This window comes from Pezoporus occidentalis, unplaced genomic scaffold (assembly GCF_034315485.1).
Source record: "Pezoporus occidentalis ecotype Australia unplaced genomic scaffold, CSIRO_AGI_Poc_V1 ctg133, whole genome shotgun sequence".
NCBI classification, from domain to species: Eukaryota; Metazoa; Chordata; class Aves; order Psittaciformes; family Psittacidae; genus Pezoporus; species Pezoporus occidentalis.
The window spans coordinates 2,038,715-2,061,306 of record NW_026913136.1 but is presented as its reverse complement, the minus strand read 5'-3'; the positions used below and the strand labels follow the sequence as shown (position 1 = coordinate 2,061,306).

Below are 22,592 nucleotides of genomic sequence, written 5' to 3'. Positions count from 1 at the left end.
ATGCATTAAAGACACAAATGTTTAGCATTTATATGTATCATTGCTTCAGCCCTTTAAACTCCTAAAGAATTTCTCAAGGTCCACTATGCTTCATTCAGTATGTGCTAGCATCAAGTTTGCATTTTATTTATGCTGAAAAAAAAAACAGCAGAGATGATGCAGGGATTAGGAATTCTGCAGAGGAGGCACATTGCTGTAGATATTTTATGGTTTAGAAAAACAGCAAAGGCAATTTTTAACTATATTTTTATTATTAGCCATTGTAAGAGCAAGTAAAACATCTACCAGAAGAAGGGATTTATATTATCTGGGTTCTGTTGCAGCAAACAACTACTGCAGCTTTCATTCACTGATTGTCAAAAACTTTCCAATGTGCCCACTGCAATGCGGATGCCAACCAACGAATCAAAGGCATTCAGCAACTAGACAAAGAGGGTCTGATGCCAACCTCGGTGCCACTGGCAACCATTATTGGCATCAAGCACATTGTCTGCCTTTTTTTTCCCCCTCTCCTGGCACTCGACAAACAAAATGGCGGTTCTTGTAGCAACGGAAACACAGCATAAGCACTGCACTGAATCAAATACCATCAAATGATTTTACGGATTGAGATGCGTTTCATACCAAATGATAGACACTCTCTGATGCCTGACAGAAGGGAAAAAAAAAAATAAGAAAAGGCATTTTTGTCAATAGAAACAATGTTCATGTTATTTTCAAGTTCTGGGCTTTCTAAAAATTCAGGGGGGGGCGGGGGGGTGGACCTGATGCACACAACAAGCAGAGCACCGTAGAAGGGTGTTATGATTAAGAGTTACTTTGAAGTTAAACATTGATCACAGCGTGTATTTCCCATTTTCTTCCTTCATTTCTGTCAAAGAAGCAGCTTTGCAACCTATGTCAAGCCCCTTTTTCTATTATTTTTTTTTTTCTTCATAAAGCACATGAGGATAGCAGAAAAAGAATGGATGGGGGGAGAAGATGCTGAATTTTGAGGGAGATGAGCGAAAAGTAGAACCAGATGAAGTTAGTCAACTTTGGAAGTTGGTCCTTATTTCTTCTTTCTAGGCAGGCGTGGAAGTAGAAGCTCTTTTTATTAAGAACTGAAAGGATTATTGACATTTCTGGATCTGGAAATTGTCAATATATTGTAACATTACTCTGCACTGCAATGCGGATGCCAACCAACAAATCACAGGCATCCTAGGCTAAACAAAGAAGGTCTGATGCCAATCCTGGTGCCACTGGCAACCATCACTGGCACTCAAACTATCCTTCCTCCTCTTTTTTCCCCTAATCTTTTTTAAAGCAACAAAAAAACAAACTACTTGGCCCCTTTATTCATTTTATGTGCTAATTCCTTCTTCATATTTCATTCAGGGATTTAATTATTTCTATGTTTCTGCTTAGTTTTTACGTGATACCATTAGGCAGGTTTATATATTCTAAAAGAGAAATAAAAAGCTAAACAGCATGTGTATAATGCAGCATTTTGGTCGACTTCATGCTTATCTTTTGCAAAGCCTTGCGCTCTTAATCAAGTGCCACAATTAACCTGCTTCCAATGAGGACAGAGAATCAAGGTTTGACAAAATGGGGGGAAAAAAATACAAAGATATAACTTAATATGACTTCTTCAAGTAAATAGCCAACAGATGTTAATGGAAGATTTACTGTGAACAGCAAGACAGATACAAAATATATGCAGTTTACAATAAACAAAAGGGTCTACTGAGAGTGCCTTAGTATACAGAAATTAGCCAGCTTCACCTTCCAGTATATTGTCAAAGTAATAGCGTATAACTTTGAAAGTTATAATATTACAGCATGCTTATCTTACTAATTTCTGGTTAGACAAGTGTTTTAAATAAACTCATATTCTCAATCTATTTAAATGAATATTAGCTATGCCCTGCAATTCCTCTTCCCACTTCAAGTTACTGGCTTCCAGCAACTCAAACTCGACAGTGTCTAAGGGTACTCTGACCCCAGCTTCTTTGGCTCAAGAGCTACTTAAACAGCTTTGCCTCCCTTTGTAGTTTTGACTTTTAGAGAGAGGTAAATCCATTAGAATTAACCAGTAAGCTACGTCTTCCAATAAATGCATTCAAAATATCATTTGAATTTCTCTTCACAAAAGGAGTTTAAACATACAAATTGTTTGTCATTAGTCTATTTTGTTTAATGCTATCAAAGAAATCTTTCTGTGTTATTGGGGATTAGATTTACCGGACTCTGCAGCTACTTATAGTCGCTGCAAAACATCTACAGTGCTGTTTACTGCTGTGGAGAGAAAAAATACAAAAAATACAAGCAGGAAAATAAAAATAAAAAAAAATAAAACACAATGGAACATATTTTTTCATGATGAATAACCAAAAAAAAAAATGAACCCTATTTATACATTCACATAAACATAGTGCTCCACTTGCATGAGTAAATGCTAAAAGACCAATCACTGAAAACAAAAAAGGTTGTTTCGTGTTATCTGTTCTTTTAAAGGATGAGTACACACTGAATGAAAACATGCAATTTTAACTTTTTGTTACTAATAAAATCCATTCCGCTTTTCAGTTAAATCCGGCAGTTATGTATCAGGCATCATATAACAGTCTGCCATCTGACCTTCTGCAGACCATTTCTGCCTGCTTCCAGGCCAAGCTGTGAAATGGCCCACCATCTGCAGCCAGACAAACTTTCATTAGTTGAGATCTGTGGCTAAAACATAAATACTCTATTCCTGCTGATTAGTCAGCAACAGAAAGTCGTCTAGAGGGTGGTATGATTACCAGAAAGAACCAAAATAACCTCTCACAGAGAAAAAGCATTTCAGAAGGCTTAGTATGAGAGGAAAAAAACTTTATCTACTTACAGCCATCTACAATTTCATGGAACCTGCCAAAACATTATTGTTATCTGAATACGTGACTAGCACTTTCTTCCCTGATACATGATTATTAGAAGCCCTGTTTTTGTTTTCATTCTCTAAAACTAAGTTTAAGAAGCTTTTCCACAGTGTTCCTGCAATTTTTCACATTTCAATTACCTGTCAAATAAAATTAAGTATTCAAGTGTGATTATGAAAATATACTTTTCATGGAAAATTCTCTCAAAATATTCCAACCTGGATCTTTGCTTTAAAGCTTGGATAGGTAAGATAAGCTAGTGTGGTAAAGTATGAATAAAATGTTAAGTACTGTAAATTGTAATTCTGACTACAAATGGCATCTAGAAAGCACTATTTCTGTGCTAAAGTTTTTTTTGTATTTTATTTTATAGACATGAGAAAGTCTACAAGTCCTCTTCAAAATGATAGTAGGTTCATCCATCTAAGGATGAATTCTTGATTATTTGTAACTACAAAGACAATAATAAATATTTTTAGTATTTATTGTGATTGAGCAATTGCACATACCTGCATCTGTTACTAACAGTACTGGGGAACAAAAAAAAAGACAAAACAACACATTGAAAAACAAGAAGAATGTTTTCTGAAGTCACCGCTGGAAAAACTACACTTTCTAATATTGCCACTTTCTGACAAAAAGAAAAGGCAAATTCAGTGAAACTAAAGTATTGCTTTGGTATGTCCCGCTCTCTCTTGAAAGAGAGCAAGGCACGTATGTGAAACATACATGTTAGTTACACAGATGCGTAGGAATGTGTGTGCGTGTGTGTAAGTATATACGTATACATGTTGATTTACATATGGATGTGCACCCACATTACGTCTATAGACTGCAGAATAACATTTCACTAGAAGCCAGCCCATAGGGGAAACAGAAACAACAATCTGCTTCCTACCTTGCTCCTGCACGTAGTATGCCAAAAACAAATCAAGCTCCTTGACTGATACTGTTATGTGATGTGGCTGGACGCAAAGTGCTGGATTTGTGCAATGTGGGGATTTCATGAGCCGCTCTCCATCCGTACTTTCCAAGGGGATGCCTTTGAACAGGATCACCATGACTAGATCCAGACGCCAGACTTTGTCAGCCTGTCGCAGGCAGTCGATTCTCCTAATCTTACCCTTCTGGTCAGGATTGGACAATACACAGCATGGGTGCTTCTTCCCAGTCACCGTGAGCACAAAATCCTCCCGGAACTCTTGGCGAATATCTTTGCGCAGCTTGGCCAGGAGCCTGGATGCCCACTTCTGTTTAATTTCAGGCTTTTCGCTAAGTAGCTCATCCTTGACTGCTCTTTCCTCATCCTTTGACATTCGTTTCTCATGTTTCTTAAAGTACTTGCGTTTTCGAGCCTGAAGGTTGAACCAAGTATAGGCAATTGCACGGACATGTGGAAGAAGTGCCTCAATGAACGGGTGAAATTCATCCTGCGGAAAGAAGTGGAGGGGGAAAAAAAAAAAAAGAAAAGAAGAAAACTCAGCGTCAGTAAATTCTCATAATCAAAGCAGTATCAATCAAAGTTTCTGAAAATTTTAAAGTGAAATCCAAGACAAATAGGATAAACACTTAAAATTCACGCAAATTTCTGCATAACACCTTTTATGCAATTACTACCGCTGCCAGGCGGCAGACAAAAAGTACACAAAGAATTGCATTTTCCCTATATTTCACTCTTCAAAAGAACCATGTGAACATTTTATTTTGTATGGCTCCCCTCACTTCATCCCACAAAACTGCAGAAACATCATTTAAAAGATAAAAAGATGCATTATCAAGATGTTTCGTTCCTAACATTTAAATATCTGAGTGAACGGCTAACATCAAGAAAAGTACCATTGCACAAAGAGGACACTATACGGTTTTAAAAAATCTGAGCAGAAATGTTCAGAAGGCTGAGGCGAATGCCACAGTTCATTTCTCTTCTCTGTGGCACAGAAACACAAAGCATATACATGCTCAGTGTAATGCCACACAGTTCCCGCTTTTGGAGCATGCTCTCAGCAAGAGACTGCTGGTGGCACAAAGAGCATGCGCTATTAAACTTGATCCATTTTCTTATCAAACGTCCAGCATTCCAGCACTGAAACAGCACCATTCCAGTGGTGGTAACTACAGAAACCAGTATACACTAAGGAAAAGCAGGCAAAAGACACAGTGTGTCGTATACAAATCCTGAACAGAAGCTTCAATACTTTCAGCTCTTTGGGCTTCCCTCCTGCCGCCCCCAATCTAGGTAAAATAAAAGTTTATGAAGTTGAAAACAAAAATCACATTTATGTTCTTCCAGTAGGTTCACTGTGGGTTTTGAGGCTTCACAAAGTCAGTTAATTTGTTAACTGATCACATGAGTGTGGCAATTATTCTAAACCCCTTAAAAATCAATCTAAGGTGTACAATGAAAAATGGCAACTTGGCACAAACTTTGCATTCTTTGTGTTTCTGCATGCTGTGGCAGAGTGACATTACAAGTGCACCTCTGGTGAAATGCTGCTTTTGTGAAATCCATGTAATTTATTTACAGTTCCAAAATATCCCTTTCTGACATCTGGCTTCACCTGCAAGTTCTTATCTTCTGCCTAGCAGCGATACGGATTGCATTAAGGAGGTAATGCTTAGTTGTTGTCTACAAGTACATCCTATAGCAATTAAATTAATTCATTTTGTCTGCTTAAAGTACCATCCTCCACATTCATGTTAATATCTAAACAGGCCTTTCCCAAAAATTTCTTTTTTGTGAGAAAATCCCCTGTTTAGAACTGCGTGATCTGCTTACCAAACATTACTGTATTTTGGCTTGGAAGAGAGACCTTAGGGGAGGTATCTTTCTTCCTGTGTGCAAGCAAATTTAGTTTTAAATACCATGCAGATTGCTCATCATATTGAGTGGCACAGTGCAATCAAACTAAAACTGACCCTCTTTTATACAATTATATTCAAGAATACAATTATCAAACTAATATTTTAGCCACGCTGCTAGACAAGGAATGAATTATGTTTAATCAATAGGTTGATTAACTCCATTAGGTAAAAATGATGAAAGTATAACTAATGGTCTCAATTATACAGGGTTCAGACTGCCATTGTAGAAGCTTCAGGCCAAGAATTCAGTATTTAAATCTTCAAATTTCAAACAAACTTTAAAATTTCCTGAATAGTAAAAAAGCCCATTAGATCTAGTTACCTCTTATCCCTAACCATTCTCAAGTCAAACAAAAAACAACTTGAAAGTTGAAGCAGATTACCTAAAGAGCATGTTACCTTCGCAGGGGAGGGGGAAGCTATATATAAAAAATAATAAAATAAAATAAAATAAAATAAAATAAAATAAAATAAAATAAAATAAAATAAAATAAAATAATAAAATAAAATAAAATGAGAGACAATATCGGAAGATAATTCAGGACATAAAAGATTGCATTACAGTCTGATGCTTGACAAAGAGCCACAAAGGCAATAATTAAACTGATTAGTAGTTTCAGGCAGAGATTTGAACAATTCTGATACTATACTGGCACATAAAACTAGGCCATGGAAAGAGTTAAACCACAATCTGCTCTTTGTGTGGGAAGGCAATACGGCTCTGAATAACCACAGCCCATGATAAGACTTCCCTATCTTCATACACTTTCTGATGCCATGCTTTTTTCCCCCTCAATTATAACTACTAAAGAAAGTTTATTTTTACTTCAACAGAAGTCATCTTAATAGAAGTATTCAAATATTTTTATTTTTTTTAATTAACATAAGCATAAAGACTACATGGTGTTAAATCCTTACAATTCATTTTAGACTGAATAAAACAGTCTACTACAGATCTTGAAAATTCTAACAGCTGGGGCTAAAGGTGGAGTGAAGGCAGGGGGTTGAAGAGCTTTGGTAGAAATTAATTTTTGCCCCAGTACAATGACTTCCCCTATATCTACACAGACTTCAACATTCATAACTGAAAATGGAAATGAAATTAATGTGGAAATATTCTGTGCTACTAGAATATTGAACACCTAGTTTTCTAAGAAAGAAAGAAAACATTCTTCTATTTCTAAGAACAACACAAACTATTTTGGAATGGCTCTGTCTTCAGGTAATGTACATAGCATTTACAATAATAACCTATGGCATTTTATCTATGAAAATGTTACAGAGGAAAAATGAACTTTCTAAATTCCTGTTTACAGTGGTCGAATGCTTCCTTTCAGGAGAATGGAGGAAAAAAAGCAAATAAAATAAAATAAAAGGTGAGGGGGAATGTGACTTTTAATTCAGGCTTTTCTTTCATAATGTCAGTAAGTCCTAAAGATAAAAATATATGTGAAAGAGTGTGAAGGAGAAACACAGTAAAGAACATCCTGTTCTAAAGCAATATTATCAGAGATTTTTGAGAAATTCATTGTGCATCTGGAGTCCTTTCAAATGAAACATTACTTGACAAGAAGAAGTGCCCATAAAAATGATCCTAAATGGAGATTTGCAATTAATCACACACATTCTCCACTAAACCTCCTAAAAAGCCATCTACAGAATTTGATTTTTTTACCCCTTAATATTCATACAGGCAATACTGAAATTATTTTTTTATGTGGTTCTCACTCATGTGCCACAGTTGCTCTTGCAATAAAGTGATTTATGGAGGTAAGATTTTCAATTGTCATATCAAATATTTCAGGTGAACCATTGTGCACTGGCAATTTAAATTAAGGTGGAAGTTATTGTGTAACATCTGTATAGCTTGTAAATAAAGGAAAAAATAACAGTCATCTAATGATGATAGATAGGCCAGGTTTTCTTTTGGTGAAAGGTAAAGGGGAAATGCAGTGCCCTTCTCCCATTTTTCACTTTTATAAACTTTGTAACAGTTCATGCAAGCTTGAACTAAGGAGCACACAATAAATACACCTGTTCTAAGAAGTCCAAGAATTTTATAGGGAAAACTTCATGTACTCAATTTCCCTTCTCTGGACTTAATATATTCTAGGACAGGGAAAGAAAAAAAAAAATAGAAAGAAAAAGAAGAACATATTCTGAGTTTCCTGGACCACCATTAACATAAAAATAAACCATGGCAAAAATATCACAAGAGACCAAGCACTTAAAGGCTTGCAGTAACTGCATCCCATCAAGCCTCAGCAAGAGAGATAAATGCAGTTTCCACTCGTTCCAAAATAGGGGGAAAGAGGTATGTGGGAAGGAGAGGAAAGGACCCCAATAAAATTTAAATTGTATTTGGTAAGTCATCTTCTTCCTTGGAGTTATTTTACACCCACCATTTTTTTTCTGGAAGAGTGATGGGTAGCATTCAAAATGCCAAGGTTTGTCTTAAAGCTGTACTCTGGGTTTTAAACTTGTATCTAAAAGCTGCTTCAGCACCGTTGCAGCACAAACTGAACTACTGCTTTTGCCAGGAGCTCAGTTCAAACAGGTGTTCTGTGTTTAGAACTTTTACCAAAATATTTTCCTCTGAGCATACACTACCACAGTCAACATGCATCGCCAGGAGCCCTGGAGACCGAGAACACAATAGAGAGAACAATTTTGGTAGTGCTATTTTAACTCAGTCGCAACTCACTCTTTTGCTTTAAATAAATAAATAACACAAAGTATGAATTCTCATCATCAGTGAAATCTTCATTTTTAATTTATGGAGAGGAAAGGTGATTTTTAAAATGCCTTTACCGTTTCAAACAGGTAGAGAAAGATTCCAAACTACAAGCAGTTTGCTGCAAATGTGTTCCACACATGCAACACTAAATGGGAACTGTCTCTGCATGGCACATGACACAGCATGATTGTAAAATATCATGGGGAATTCATCGACACATGAAAGCCAGGAACTGCTTTCCTATATTTACGGCTGTAGAAGTGCAATGTTTTCATACACACCTGAGTGCAGTATTTTAATACAGATTTGTAAAGAATGAGGAAATTTATTACATCTGTGAGTCCAATAAGCAAACATGGGGCGGGGGGGGGGGGGGGGGAGGGGAAATGTCATTAGGGCAGGAAATAACATGAACTACTCATTGTAATAGAGGTGGTAGTAAAAACTTGCATGTTTCCAATGTGAAATTCACTTTCTCAGGTTGTTCTGAGGTCTTACTCCGGTGCACAGGTCTAATTGCTTGTCAATAATCTCACAGGATGGACAGCCCACACAGAATTCATTTTTACTAATTGCAGATCCCACCATAAGTAATTATTTCTATGTGTGTACCTGCAAGCATGTGCGTATCTGTTACACATAACGCTTCCTACATGCACTCATTTTTTCTGCTGAAGAAGCATCTCAACAGTACTCTTTTCCAGCTTTGCTTCGCTGCAGCTCACATTTACTTGCTGAAAATATCCATATCTAAGTCAATCACACTTATATGCCAAACAAAATATAAACAATAAAAAATGTGTCAGCCAAAAAGCTACAGGACTGTATCCAATCACTGCATAAGCCTTATCGTTGTTTCCATCTTCATTCACAATTTATGAATACTTCAGTCCTTTTGAATTACAATGCTTTCTAATTGTGGAATAACTTAAATCATATTTATTTATTCACCGTGCCACTGTAGGAGCATCGCTGGCTGCTGAACTACAGCGTTGAGGGAGACGTTACTTTCTCCCATTTTCTGCTTCTTTAGCCATTTGTTGCGCCAATGTGAAAGCCAGCAGTTATCGCTTAATCAGTTTACATCACATCCTCCTAAAACAGACTTTCACAAAAACCTCTGAAAACTATCCCTGGGCTTTACAGACCAGATTCGCTCGCCGGTGTTCCGGCGCCAGCTCCCCGTTACTGTACGACCGGCAAGGACGCTCCTGGGGCAGCCGAGGAAATCCCTAAACCCGCTCCTTAACTCTCTCAGCCCGCTCCTTAACTCCCTCCAGCCTCAAAAACCGCACTCTGCCGCCGCGGAGACCTCCGCTCGGGCTGTCCCCCTCCTCTCCGCGCACCGCCCTGCGCCTCCCCGCTCCCTCCGTGCACCGCGCCGCGCCGGCCGCGGCTTCGCCCGGTTCCCTCCCGCCGTCCCGGTGACAGCCGCCCCCCGGGAAAGCAGCCGCAAGGGCGGTGGTGAGGAAAGGCTGTATCTCTCCCGGCCCTCGGGGGGATGCGCCCGCCTGCCAGCGTCGCGGGGTAGCCGGCAGCGGGGAAATGCCATGCCCTGGTACCGCCGACCCAGGCAGGCTGCACGGCTCGGGCGTCCCGCTCGCATTGCCCTCGGTGCTGGCAGGCTACCTATTATTATTAAGGAAACATTCGGCAGGATTACTTCGCACCGGCTAGCGTTAGGTTTTGGGGGGGTGGGTTATTCCTCAAAACCACCACTTTTCCTTTCAAACCCTTTAATTAGCCTGGCGAGCTGAAAAGAGAGCAAATCGTTTGATTCCAATCAAATCAATACTTCTCAAGCATGCTTCTTAGCGTAATTATGCTCATTTCCATTTTCTTAACCTTTGACTTCTTATGCACCAACAAGTAACAGTACTTGTCTGCGGGTGACACTTTGAATGGATCTCCCCAACACAATGGCCTGGTACAGTTTATTCTCTACTATTCCCTCCTGCGAGAGGGAGTTTTGATCAGCGAAGCAATTACAACTGTGCTTTAACCCATTACGACTAGAAATGACTCATTACCAACTCAGATACATGCAAAAATTAAAAAAAAAAAAAAGCTTAAATAAATAAGTAAAACGCGTCTATACCTGAGTGAGACAGATTGGAGAATACATCATGACTTCGCTTTGAGAACACGCTGCCCGGAGAGCCCCTAAGAAAAGCCTCAAAAAGGAATAATTTCATCTATCCATTTTACAGTCATCTGAGACTCAAGAAAGATGAAATCAATCAGGACGGGGCTCTGCCCTGTATCACCAGAACTTCACAACAAACCCCAGTCCTCCTTAAATAGCCAAAGATTCAAGTTCACTCCGTGTGCTAGATTTCCCGGGGTGAAATCCAATCTACACTTTTAACCCTCTTGTAGTCGGCGGCGCAGGAGTCTTGCTTTGGCTGCTGCTGCTGCGGCTGCTGCTGGTGGTTGTTTTGCAGATGAGGGGGGGAAGGACTCGGGGGGGGGGGGGGGAGGATTTGGTTGTTGCTGTTGTTGCTTGGGATTATTATATTTTTTTATCCTTTTCTTTCCTTTTCTTTCTCTTTCCCCCCCTAAAGACGCCGGTGTCGGTGCGTTGTTATCTCGGCTCTGTCACCGCGCTCGCCAAAGTTCAAGGTTACAGCCCGCAGCGGAGCAGGACGATCCCTGGCAGAGATGGCAGCCCAAACTTCGCCGGGCAGCGACCATGCGGGCGGCGGGCGCGAGCCGAGGACGGGGGCGCGCGCACCGGGGCGGGCAGCGCGCGGCCTGGTAGCTCCCGCCCTCGCGCCGAGGGCTTAATGGCGAGGGGCTTCTTCCCGAACGCCGTCTGTAAGAGAAGCGATTCCTCGGGAAGTCAGACGGCAAGTCGCTCCTTCCCGGTGCGCTCCCGGCGCGTCAGCGCCGCGTCCCGCGTGTGCGCGCGTGTGTCCCTTCGCTCCTCAAAACTTGGGAGTTGGAACACGGGGCGGTTACACCCTGCGGACCGCGCTGCTGCGGCAGCGGTCTGCCCAGATGAAACCCAAGTATTTATTATTATTATTATTATTTAATTACACAATCACCGCTTACACTCCTCCTCCTCCTCCTGCAAACACATTCCTTCTTCTTCAGATCCCCCTCCCCTGCCCTCCCCCTTTATTAATCACCAGCTAGCGCCGCAGAAGGAGCTAGCACGTTTTGCGAACATCCCTCATTTTCCCTCTCTTCTGATGGGAGAAAGTTGCGGGGGGGGGGGGGGGGAGAGAAAGGCGTCGCGGGGGGAAGGTTGCCATCTGCAGGAGGTCTCTTCCCCCTCCACCGTTCGGGGTACGATCCCGTCCTTGGCGGCAGAGTTCGGATACAGCTGCTGCCCCCTCTGCGGCCCCCGGCCCCCCTCAGAGGACAGAGGGAGGGAGAGCCCCCCCCCCCCCCCCACTCCATCACCCCTCCCTGCACCCCATCACCCGGCACCGCCGATGGCTGCTGTCCCGGCACTCGCAGGCAGCAGTAGGGTGCCGGGTCCGGTTTCAATCTCCCTGGGCCGCTTGTACCGGGGCAGAAGGGGAGTGTTGGGTGGAAGCAGTGAAGGAAACTTATTCCTGCTCCCGTGAGAAGAGCAGCGTACAGCGGGTAACGGAGGCGCTCAGTGTCTGCGATCTCCCCCACCACCACCACCTCGCCGCCGGTGGAAAGGGGCTGCTGGGCGTCACTGGCGCTGCCTCCCTCACTCCCGGTGCCGGTGCGCGGCCCCCGGAGCGCCCTGGAGGGACCGCTGACTTCCTCCCTGCCCGAAGTGAGAGTTTATTCACGTCAGGCATTTCACAACGACACATCAAGGAAAAGTAGGCAGGTTCAAGTCAACCATGAAATGGTCACTTTTTAACCCCGTCCTGTCCTCATTAGGGAAATGGTCAAACACAGCCCATTTTCAAAGAGGGCTCTTAATGAGGGGAGCTTGCCAAGTCTACTAGCTGCAATTCCTATAAATTTACAAACCAAAAGAAGCAGGGGGATGGGCGGGGGAAGGAGGGAGTCCACACGAGACAGGTAATGTCAAAGGAAACAGCGAGAGCCCAATGCGTTAACCCCTTGCAGAAACCACGCTGCAACCTCGCAGCTCAATTTCTGACTGCACTTGCCGGGTTTCCTCAGATTTGCGGGGTTCAAGCAAACATCCACGGCTTTTTCCTCCTACAGACCACACTGGTAAGTGACAAGTCTGGAGCATATGCTCAGGCAAGGAGAGATGAGGCAAACGCGGGGTTAACCACAATGAGCAACATTTGTTTTCATATCTGGTGTAGAATACACCCAAAATCCTATCTTCTTCTCCTTTACCCAGACACTGCAAAAAGCTGATAACACCAGCTTTAAATACTGGAGTTTCCCTTTGAATAAATATTAAATTTAACTGGAGTTAATTTACCATAAAAGACATTCCCCTTGGCACAAATGCACTGATGTCCTTGAACACACCTCTCTGAGCACTTGAACTCTTTCTTACACAACATGCCATTACTGCAGACCTGATTTAAAAGCATAGTAATCTCATTCTGTCTCCTTCTCTCTTGCACCCCTCTGTGAGAATCAGGACAAGCCCCCAACACTGAATCAGCAAAGCTATCCCTGTGAGCTGCACACATGTGAGAAGTATCCCCTTTCCCAAGCAGCATTTGCAGAAGGCCTCATTCTCCCCCCCAGGTACTGGCTAAGGGACCACTCTGTGCTAGAGGCCTGTGCACTAAAACCAAGTACAATCTGGCAAGGTCTCAGGAGCAACAAGAGGCAAGCAGGAAAAAGCAAAAGGAGCAAGGTAAGGGCAGACACCAGGCTGGTTACTTTCTGCATCTCTCTCTGCTTACTGTAAAGAGGTGGAATTGGGTCTGCATCCCCACAAGAGCAGACGGAGGGTGGGTTTGAATCCCTACACAGAGTGGTCAGGGAGGGACTGAGCCAGCCAGCCCACCAGCAAGTGCCAGTATCCCCAGAATAGCATTGCTGGAGATCACAAAAAAGCCAGACTGTCCCTCCACTGAGCCCATCTGTTGGCCAGGATTGAGCAGGCCCTCATGTGAAGGCATGCTTGTGGGAAATGGAGCTGCCTGGCCAGCACAGCTCAAGCAGCATCTTCTCTGCAAGACCCAGAAGCCAAGGCGACCATGGTACGGTTAGCCATGGGTGTGTCTTCAGTTTAACCCACAGGCTCCCAGTGCATCAGTAATAGCAGGCTCAAGTAAGCACCCAGAAGGCATGTTTCAGTTCTGCTCCTCCTGGTTAATCCCAGTGGGAACCCATACAGCAGGGAGGTTTTGTCCTGGGAGAACCCTACACACACACTCAAGCACACACACATGTGCACATGCCCCCTCTATTTCACTCCACACACACACACCTCTTTCACAGGAAAGCAAGTTAAAGATTCTTTTGAGAATGAAGAGAGTTCCATTAAAATAATTTTAAAAAGAGAAACTCTCTACCACTTTATCACAAGGGTGCTGGGAACTGGGTTAACCTGGAGAAACACAGTATCAAAACAATGACAGCAGTCATTGTGGCTGGGCACCGGCATGTGGGATACGTTTGCAGTGAAGTGGTCCAACTGCTTTCATGTTCCGGCTTGCATTAACCCCATCACCCTAAAAACCCTTCTCTCCCACCCCACACACGAACAACCCTGCTGCTGGCACACATTTTCTATCCTTGAAGCTCCAGTCTGGCGAACAGTTGCTTTTTGTCCTCACTGCCAGTTATGCCAGCCTCCACACTGTATGTGGAAGTACAGCTATCTTTCCCAGGTGGACAACTGAGAAAACAAAAGTCACCATCCAGCCTTCATGGTGAGAGACACAACTCCATGGGACTGGGATGGCCTGAGGGATCCTGCCCTCATGTGTATATCAGCACTGCTAAGACACTCCTGGACACATGCACAGGTGGGCACATGTGCAGCAAAGACACGCGCCTGGGAAGAAAATGCACCTTCCACACCAGTAAGTGTCAAATGCTGAGGCTGTGTGTGAACCATCCTCACTGAGAGGTCATTTTCAGAGGGGGGACTGTTCCTGCACCTTTTCCATGCCTCCCACCCACCCCTGGCTGGGGTGCCCAGGATAGAAGGACACCCACTGCCCACCCTGCAGCATCTGAGATAGGCACTGGAATGGGTTGCCCAGGGACGTTGTGAATGCTCCATCCCTGGCAGCATTCAAGGCTGGGCTGGACAAAACCTTGGATGGCATGGTTTAGTGTGAGGTGTCCCTACCCATGGCAGGGGGGTTGGAACATGATTATCTTAAGGTCTTTTCCAACCCTAACTATTCTATGATTCTATTATTATGCACCAAAAATCACAGAAAGGTATTGCTAATGCTTAAGTGTGCAGCCTAAGATTCCCTCAGAATACAAGCAGGCAGTTTATATCTAAACATACACATACTGAACCAAGAGACTAAGTTTTCATGAAAATTCCAGAGGTCTTTTTGTGAAAATCAGAAACAATTGCTTCTGGCATATGGCATTTACCTAAATGATTCAACATCTGAGAACCAGCTCCAAAATTTTTACGTAAGAGGTCTCAGTGATTCAAAATACAAGCTTTACACTGATTTTTACCTCTAGCTTAGTAGTGATACTGTTAACTTCTTTTCCACCCTTTGTTAGAAAATGCCATTCACACACATGTCCATTATATATAGTTACTTAGGTACATACATAAATACTGAGTAACACCAATATAGTGTGGTTTATGTCAACTACAAGTAACAAATTATCTTAGCCATACTATATTACCATAGCGTTATCTAATAGTGATTCTGTCTGTATGACCAGTCTTTGTGCCTTGCAAAACCTCTTGTACCACAAAATTAAACTACAAAATCAAGTTTCACATCTCTGGAACAACCAGAGCCTTGGTCAGTGTTCTTATGTACATGTGTATTGTGTATGCTTATGGATATGTATGTATGTGTTAATGCACATATATGCACAGTAAGCTGGGTAGAGAACATTCAGGGAATTAACGTAACTAGTTAAATAAGCAAACTGATAATATACTGCATTTCATATGTGGCTGAATTGTAAGGTATTTATGATTTAAAATGCAAACAGCAACCGGTAAAACTCCTAAGTCGTGTATTATCACACCTATAAAGGTAGGTATCACAATATTTACTAGCACTTTTGTTTGGTTTTTCTGAGTGATAGAAGAAATGCACACCCTATATAAACTGTGTATATGTATGATCACATAGAAAATGTGCACATACACTATCAGAAGCAAAGAAACTCACTATTGACTCTACACAGTGACATATGTATGCATGAAGGGTGTGCATGCTTGACCCCTGTCCACATATGTTTTGATGGGGGCTGTAATACTTGAGCTTTCCACAGCTTCCAGACCAGCAAATGAAAACACCAAACCTCAAGTGTAAAGCTGTAAACCACAAAGTTTTGGGTTACACAAGTGTGCAGTTTTTGTCCTCACTGTGGGTTACTTTCTCAGCCTTACAAAGGCAGGAAACTCTCTTACCCCAGTGCAATAAATTCTTTAAAAATTCACATTTGCTGATCTTAAATGCCCCCACATAACCAGCAACAACAACAATGACATTTTGGCATCATTTTTTCTACCAATTTATATCCCTTGCTAGATTTTGAGAACATGAGGGGCAGGGGGCATGGCGTCTAGGAGCTGGATTTAAATGTCTGCCCAAATTAGAATTATAAAACTGCCTTCTTCTTTTTTTTTTTTTCCTTGTGATTGGAGGTTAAAATTGTGCACGCTGCTTCAGAGAGCGTTACGAGTTAATCTTGTGTGTTTTGGCGCCTTTTCCCTGCCAGCTACTGTACTTGGAAAAAAAAAAAAAAAAAAAGAGTTGGAGATCTTGTCTGTCCCGTCTCAAGTTCAATGGCAGCACTTTCCAGCAGCGGGAGGAGAGGATGGCCATGTTCGCAGCCCTAATAATAATTCAGATCACGCCACATCGGCATCTTGTGTCAGAGTCGAAACTGGCTTCCCCGCCCCCTTCAACCTGAGAGCTGCCAAGTCCTCACACACTCTGCATTCAACCACAACTTAATGGATGGGATATTGTGTATTAAAATGTGGCCCAGACACACAGGCAAAGAGAGGACAAGAGGGAAAGCAGACAGACACACACACACACACACACAAACAGACACGCGAGAGAAAGGAATGAATTAAAACACACACACAGGTCCCACAACAAAACAGCAGGGAAAAAAAAGAAAAAAAAAAGGACAAAGAGAAACCTTCTAATGTAACTTCAAAAAACAAGCCAGAAATGCCACCCGAACACTGCATCCTGCAATATACCGTGAAAGAGACCAGCACAAGCCTCCAGACAGTTTATCGAGCAGACCATACACAACAGCAATGCCATTTCCTCAACATTACACATTAACACTGCAGCCCACTAACTACGAAAACCACCGAGACAGCCAGCGAGAAAATATTTATTAAAAAGTGAGTAAAGAAGCAATCTCTACAGCAAAAAGAAAAGGGGGGAAAGAACTGTCTTCAAGCTACAAACAAAGTAGCATTTGCATTAATCCTTTCCAGGATTTAACTGATAGCTGCCTGCCAGAGAAGAAAGTGAAGGGGGAGGGGGGGGCAGCAAAGCTGAAACAGGAAATGAGCCAAGTTCAGCACTTTTGGACTTAAACGTCCATCAACTGATTCCTGGCATAAAAGTGTGACCCATAGACAAAAGCTGACAATAAAAGCAAAATATAAACAAGCCAGCACTTACATCTCCTGCTGTAAAGCAGAAGTGGTATCAACATTTAAGAAGAGGGTATAACATCCACGTGCAAAAGACAGAGCCAGAGTCTTAGCCTGGAGGAATTACAAAACAAGAAGCAAGCAAGAAAAAAAAATAAATACCACGTACCATTGCAGTGTATGGCACTAAATAATGGAGATCTCGAAATCTGTAACACACACCACTGGGCCGTTTGCTTCACATTGTCCAGGAGACAGACCTATTATACTCTCAGGGACTCGGTGTGTTTGGGTGTTTTTATTATTATTATTGGTTTTCATTTCCAGAAGTGGCCTTCTATATTTCTGTTTGGGTTGCGGTATTTTTGCTTTCTTTGTTGTTGCTGGGTTTTGGTTTCTTTGTGGGGGGCGTGTTTGGGTTTTCTTGAAGGGCGGCGGGGTAAGTATTATTTGCTCTGGCTAGCTGTTGGCTTAGTTTTGTTTTTATCTTATTTTGGTTGCCGGCTTTTTGCCTGACACCGAACAGGATGAAAACTCTTTGGCTGGAGCGAGGGAAAACGCGGTAAAGTCACAGCCCGCGAGCAGCCCGAGCTCCTTTCCCTCCCCGACCTCCCCCCCTTCCTTCTTTCCTAGTTTTCCTTCCTCTTTCGAGCTGCCAGGCTGGAGAGCACGTTTCAGTGGCGGCAGGCTTGAACGTGGTCCAAGAACTTTTTTTTTTCCCACATTTCTTTAAACTGATATATATATTTATATCTATACACACAGAGAGAGAGCTACGCACATGTATGCAATATATACCGATATAGGCGCGCATGTCCTGGCCGCGCTGCGGCCGCTCGCCTCTCTCCCGCAAACCGGTGCCGCTGCAGCGCGCGCTGCTGGCGCGGGACATGCGGCTCTCCACTTCCGCCTGGCGGCTGCCGCACGCGCTGGGGCCGCTGCCGTCATTTGCATATTAGGAAAGCAATAGCCAATGAAGAGCGCGGGGCGGGGCCTCACGCATGAAGGCGGGGCCGGTGGGGGCCTGAGGGCCGGGTGGGACCCTGCGGCCTCGGTTCGGGTCCGGTGTGTCCCGGGGGGCGGCAGGGCAGTGAGCGTGGCTGGGCGAGGGGCACAGGGAGGGCTCAGCCGCTTGCAGTTGTATTTTAAAGTTTTAACTATAAAATTTACACCAAAATATTTCAGTTTAGCCTTCACAGGCCACGCTTGAGGAGTACGTTTCTTCACACGTGCTCTTATAACAGGCTTTTGCAGACAGGTTGTGCAATTTCACTGCTTCAGATGCCTTTTATAAATTTACCATATCATACCAGTCCCTCCCTGCAGGATTAACTCCTCCTCCCCGGAGGAGCTGCGATCCTCTAGCCCAAACCTGAAGAAAGGCAGTAAGGCACCTCGCAAAGAAGGGTTCTGCATCTCAAACATCTTTTGGAACTGAGGCACTTACCATGAGATAACAGAACTGCATGAGGCAAAAGTGTGTGAAGAGTTTTAATCAGTCAGATAGCAAGCACGTTATTTTCTGTTTAAAAAAAAAGAAAAACAGCAACGTTTGCTGAGTACAAGCTCTGAAGAATCTTCGTAATTGCCTAGAGACTATTGCTGGGAATATGGGGGCCTCTCAGGAAGTCAATTTTATCTTCTTTGTTTCAAGAAAAACATTCTAAGCTGCTAAAAGTACATTCCACACTTAAAATTAAGCACAAGTTGCCATGAAATAGGGAAAAAGAAAAAAAAAACAACCTCCAAAACAAAAAGCCAAACACAAGGTTTCAGACTTAAGAACAACCAAGTCCATGGAGGTTTTTTCTTATTTGTATTTTTCTGATTCTTTTATGAAGAAATCAGATCTAGAAAAATTAAATTACAAATTTGCGTGGTCAGTGACTGGGAGAAATGATTGTTCATGCTGCATGGCACAGATTTTGTGAATTTCATGACAGCCAGTCAGTCAAGTGGAGGGCAGACCTTCCTACACACCAGAGGGAATCTGTGGGTGTTAATTTTTTAAAACACTAATATTTTTCTTTCCTTGTACATTTCAAGCTTTGAGTCGGAGTCACAGGCAATGATTTGGGCAGGTCATCAGCACTCAGCAGAATGCATTACAAGAAGTTTAGCAGTATTTCATCATAGATTTCCAGGCTTTCTGTTGTTCCTAGGTTTAATTCTTGTGATGTTGTTGTGATTGCTGACAAAGAATCAATTTCTGCTAGACAAGCTCATCGCTCTGTACAGATTTCTCTCTTTTAGTTGATTGACTGTTGTTCTTGTTGAGCCTGCATATTTACTAAGCTCAACTCTGCAGGTGATTTAGCAATGAATCAGGAACTTTTTATATCAGATGAGAGAAATAACAGCTTAAGGGACAATTATGGATATTTTAGTCTTTTAGAAAGACAAATGGTGTTACTCAAAGCTCTTATAGTTACTCAATTTAGTTTAAGTCTAGATTGTTTGTCACAGGCAACTTTCTTGAACGTATTTTTAAGTCCAGAAATTGTTATGTGTCATTTCCATTGCCTTTCATTCCTCAGCTGTATAGCACTAACTTGTCTTGATTATGGCTTTCTTTTTACACAGACATAATCAAAAGCTCATATATTTCATAACAGGCTGACCTTAAGTTCTGTTGGTTCTGCATGGTTTTGGTTATATATATATATGTATACTTGATACTTTTTAATGTTCATAAGGGATGAAACATGAAAAGACTGTAAAGAGTTTTCCTCCATGGATAATTTTAACATTTAACAATTACCTATCTGGATATGAGTAGATAACAATCTGAAGTGAGAAAGACTCATTTGCAGAATTTCCACTAAAACAATCAACAATTATTTCACATCCTTAAAATAGAATTTGTAAAAATGGACAAATTTTTCCAGACTTATTTTCAAAGCTGCTGATATAATTTGTTTTACTAAAGTCTCTGCCTTTTCAGGGTTTCCTCACCAGTTATCAAACCAGGAAAATAAAAGGAGTGAATGAGGATCTGGCATATCAATTGTTCAGCAGTAAAGTCTGTGAGTAGCACAGTCACAGAACAAGCTGAGTAAACAGGATCACTTTAAGCAACAGTACGGTAGGCAGATTCTCAGTGCAGTTCAGCTGTGTGCATGAGGGGTCATGCATAACAGGACAACTGAGAAAACCAGGTAGCTTTGGGCAAACCCATCATTTTGCACATGTGAAAACCTGCTCTCATCCCACCAGCTTTCAAGTAGGAGCTTCACATTTTTCAGGGAAAGGCTGCTGTAGCTAAAAAGGTACTGCTTTCTGTTCATACATTCAGATTCTTCTGAGCCACACACCATGGAAAATGAAGGATTTGAACATGTGCACGACACTTGCTCATTATTTCTGAAAGTTCATACTTTTGCCATTGTGCTCTTTATGAGCTCCTGGCCCTGCTGAGCCTCCTGCATAGTTTTGTAACAACTAGGGAGAATTATAACTCTGAGCTTGGCACCACCGAAGTGGTTTCTTCTGCTGCTTCCCCCAGGCAAGTACTCTGCAGTCTAGGGTATAAGGCACTGGGCAAAGAGATGTGCAGTGCTGGTCAGCAGGCTCACAGAGACAAGTGTTAGTGATTCCCTGTACTGCCAGCCAAAGCCTGGAATTCCTACTTGCCACAACAGGGAAAAGTGCCATTTGTTTCAAGCCCTGCTCTGACACAAAAGGTAAGAAAGAATTAAAGGAGATTTTGTAAAATTATTTTTAAAATCCTAAAGCAAGTAGTAGCAAAGTTGTTACAGATTACAGCAGATCAGATTTGTGGTTAACAGAGCAACACAGGAGAGGAAATATGGCATATAAAATTTCAGTCAGCAGCAGGTCTCCCTTCCCTTGTCCAGGGAAGCAGCTGCAGAATCCTGATGCGCAGCGTCTATTTCTTCCTAGTTAATAATCTCATACTATGTACTTTCACTTTAATCCTGTCCTTCTATTAAAATCTGCTGGAAGCACTATCACAACATCACCGTACAGCCACATCATCACCAGAACAAATTAAAGGAAGACTATAAGGTTACAGAGTGAAGCATAAAATTTCCTATACATTCCACACAGCAGACTGCCTTCAGTTCTTCAGTTGTCCTTAATAATACAGCAAAGTGTAATATCTTCCCTCAGACACTTTTCTCTCTCCCTGCTGAGGAGCTGTAGCATCTTTTTTAAAAAAAAATAATAATAATTAAAAAAAAAAAAAAAGCCAAAGCTTAATGGTAACATTTAAATGGCTTACAGAGTCTTTTGAGTTCACATCTCGTTAAGGTGAACAGGAAGGGAAGGGGTGCACATCTTTGTTGTTACTTTTGCCTTGCAGCATTTTCAGCCAAGCTATGTGAACAGACCAGGAGCATGTTACCTAACTTTGTAGCAGCTGTATTTTTGTAGCAGGTTGTGGGTTTTTAACCTTTTTTAATTCCTCTTTTTTTTTTTTGTAGGTTTAGGAATGGCGGAACATTGTGAAGTGGAGCCAGGGCAGGCCCTTAGAGGACAATTATTTTGGTTTCCTATTTTTTGCAAACCAATCTGCCAGATTTAAGTCTTCTTCCTGCTCCAGTTAAGGGGTCTCATTCCACTGACCTTCACATACCATACTGTTTCTGAGATAGGTCCTATAACATCCAGAGTGACTTGGCAAAGTATTTCTTGCTCTGGACACAAGCATGCTTACCTGACCTGAACAAACCCATATGTGAATGAGCACCTGAAAAGATGGGCATGGCTCATACTCACATAACAGACTTTAGCTACGTTACAGGTTACAGAGATGGTTGTATTTGGCCCTGGGATAGGTTTGGCACTGGGATTTCTAAGCATGACTTTCAGGGCTTTTAGTCCACATCAGCTTGAGAGCATGTTTCCAAGTGGTCAAAGGAAGAACTTTGCCTCTCCCAAGCTCCTTTGAAAAAGTGCTTTTAACCTGCAAACCTAGCTTCTTGCTTTCATTTCTGTCCTTCCTATCACATCAGCCTCAACCCGGATCAACCACTCATGAATGTGGCTGAAGTATTCTTGTAGCAGGATGCAGGAGAAGTTAGGGAAGGCAGCAAAAGTTGCTTTCATGTAAATATGTCACTTTTACACTGTTATCTCCAGGAAAAAAAAAAATAAAAATCATGGAAGAGAGCTTATTTCTGCTAATGGGTGCTGATATGACAGCATGGCAGACACCTATTGCATGCCACAGTCACTATGGGCTCTCTGTAGGCACACCAGCATGACAGCTTGTGCAAAAGAAAACTATTCTCAGAGTGTGGTCTAGGGACATTCAGCATTTCTGCAAGGAAAAGGAATATGCATGAGGTTTGACTACTGGGTTTTCCTGCCCTCCCATCTCCAGGATCTACCCATGGGGCAGACATTT

The 22,592-nt window shown here is 42.2% G+C and overlaps 1 protein-coding gene across 11 annotated transcripts in view; it reads right to left on the bottom strand.

The window, feature by feature from the left end:
* NFIB (nuclear factor I B) overlaps positions 1-10,981 on the bottom strand; it is a 173,911-nt gene extending 162,930 nt beyond the window's left edge. For 4 of the 11 annotated variants that reach the window (XM_062609054.1, XM_062609055.1, XM_062609053.1 and 1 more), the window contains exons 1-2: positions 10,604-10,975; positions 3,805-4,336 (exon numbers count right to left, since the gene is read on the bottom strand). In XM_062609054.1, coding sequence (XP_062465038.1) covers positions 3,805-4,336; positions 10,604-10,633 — 562 coding nt within the window. In that variant the 5' untranslated portion in view covers positions 10,634-10,975. Of the gene's footprint in view, positions 1-3,804; positions 4,337-4,742; positions 4,890-10,603 lie in introns of those variants that run through there. The other 7 variants (XM_062609050.1, XM_062609048.1, XM_062609052.1 and 4 more) reach the window with 5 other exon arrangements.
* Between the last annotated feature and the right edge of the window lie 11,611 nt (positions 10,982-22,592).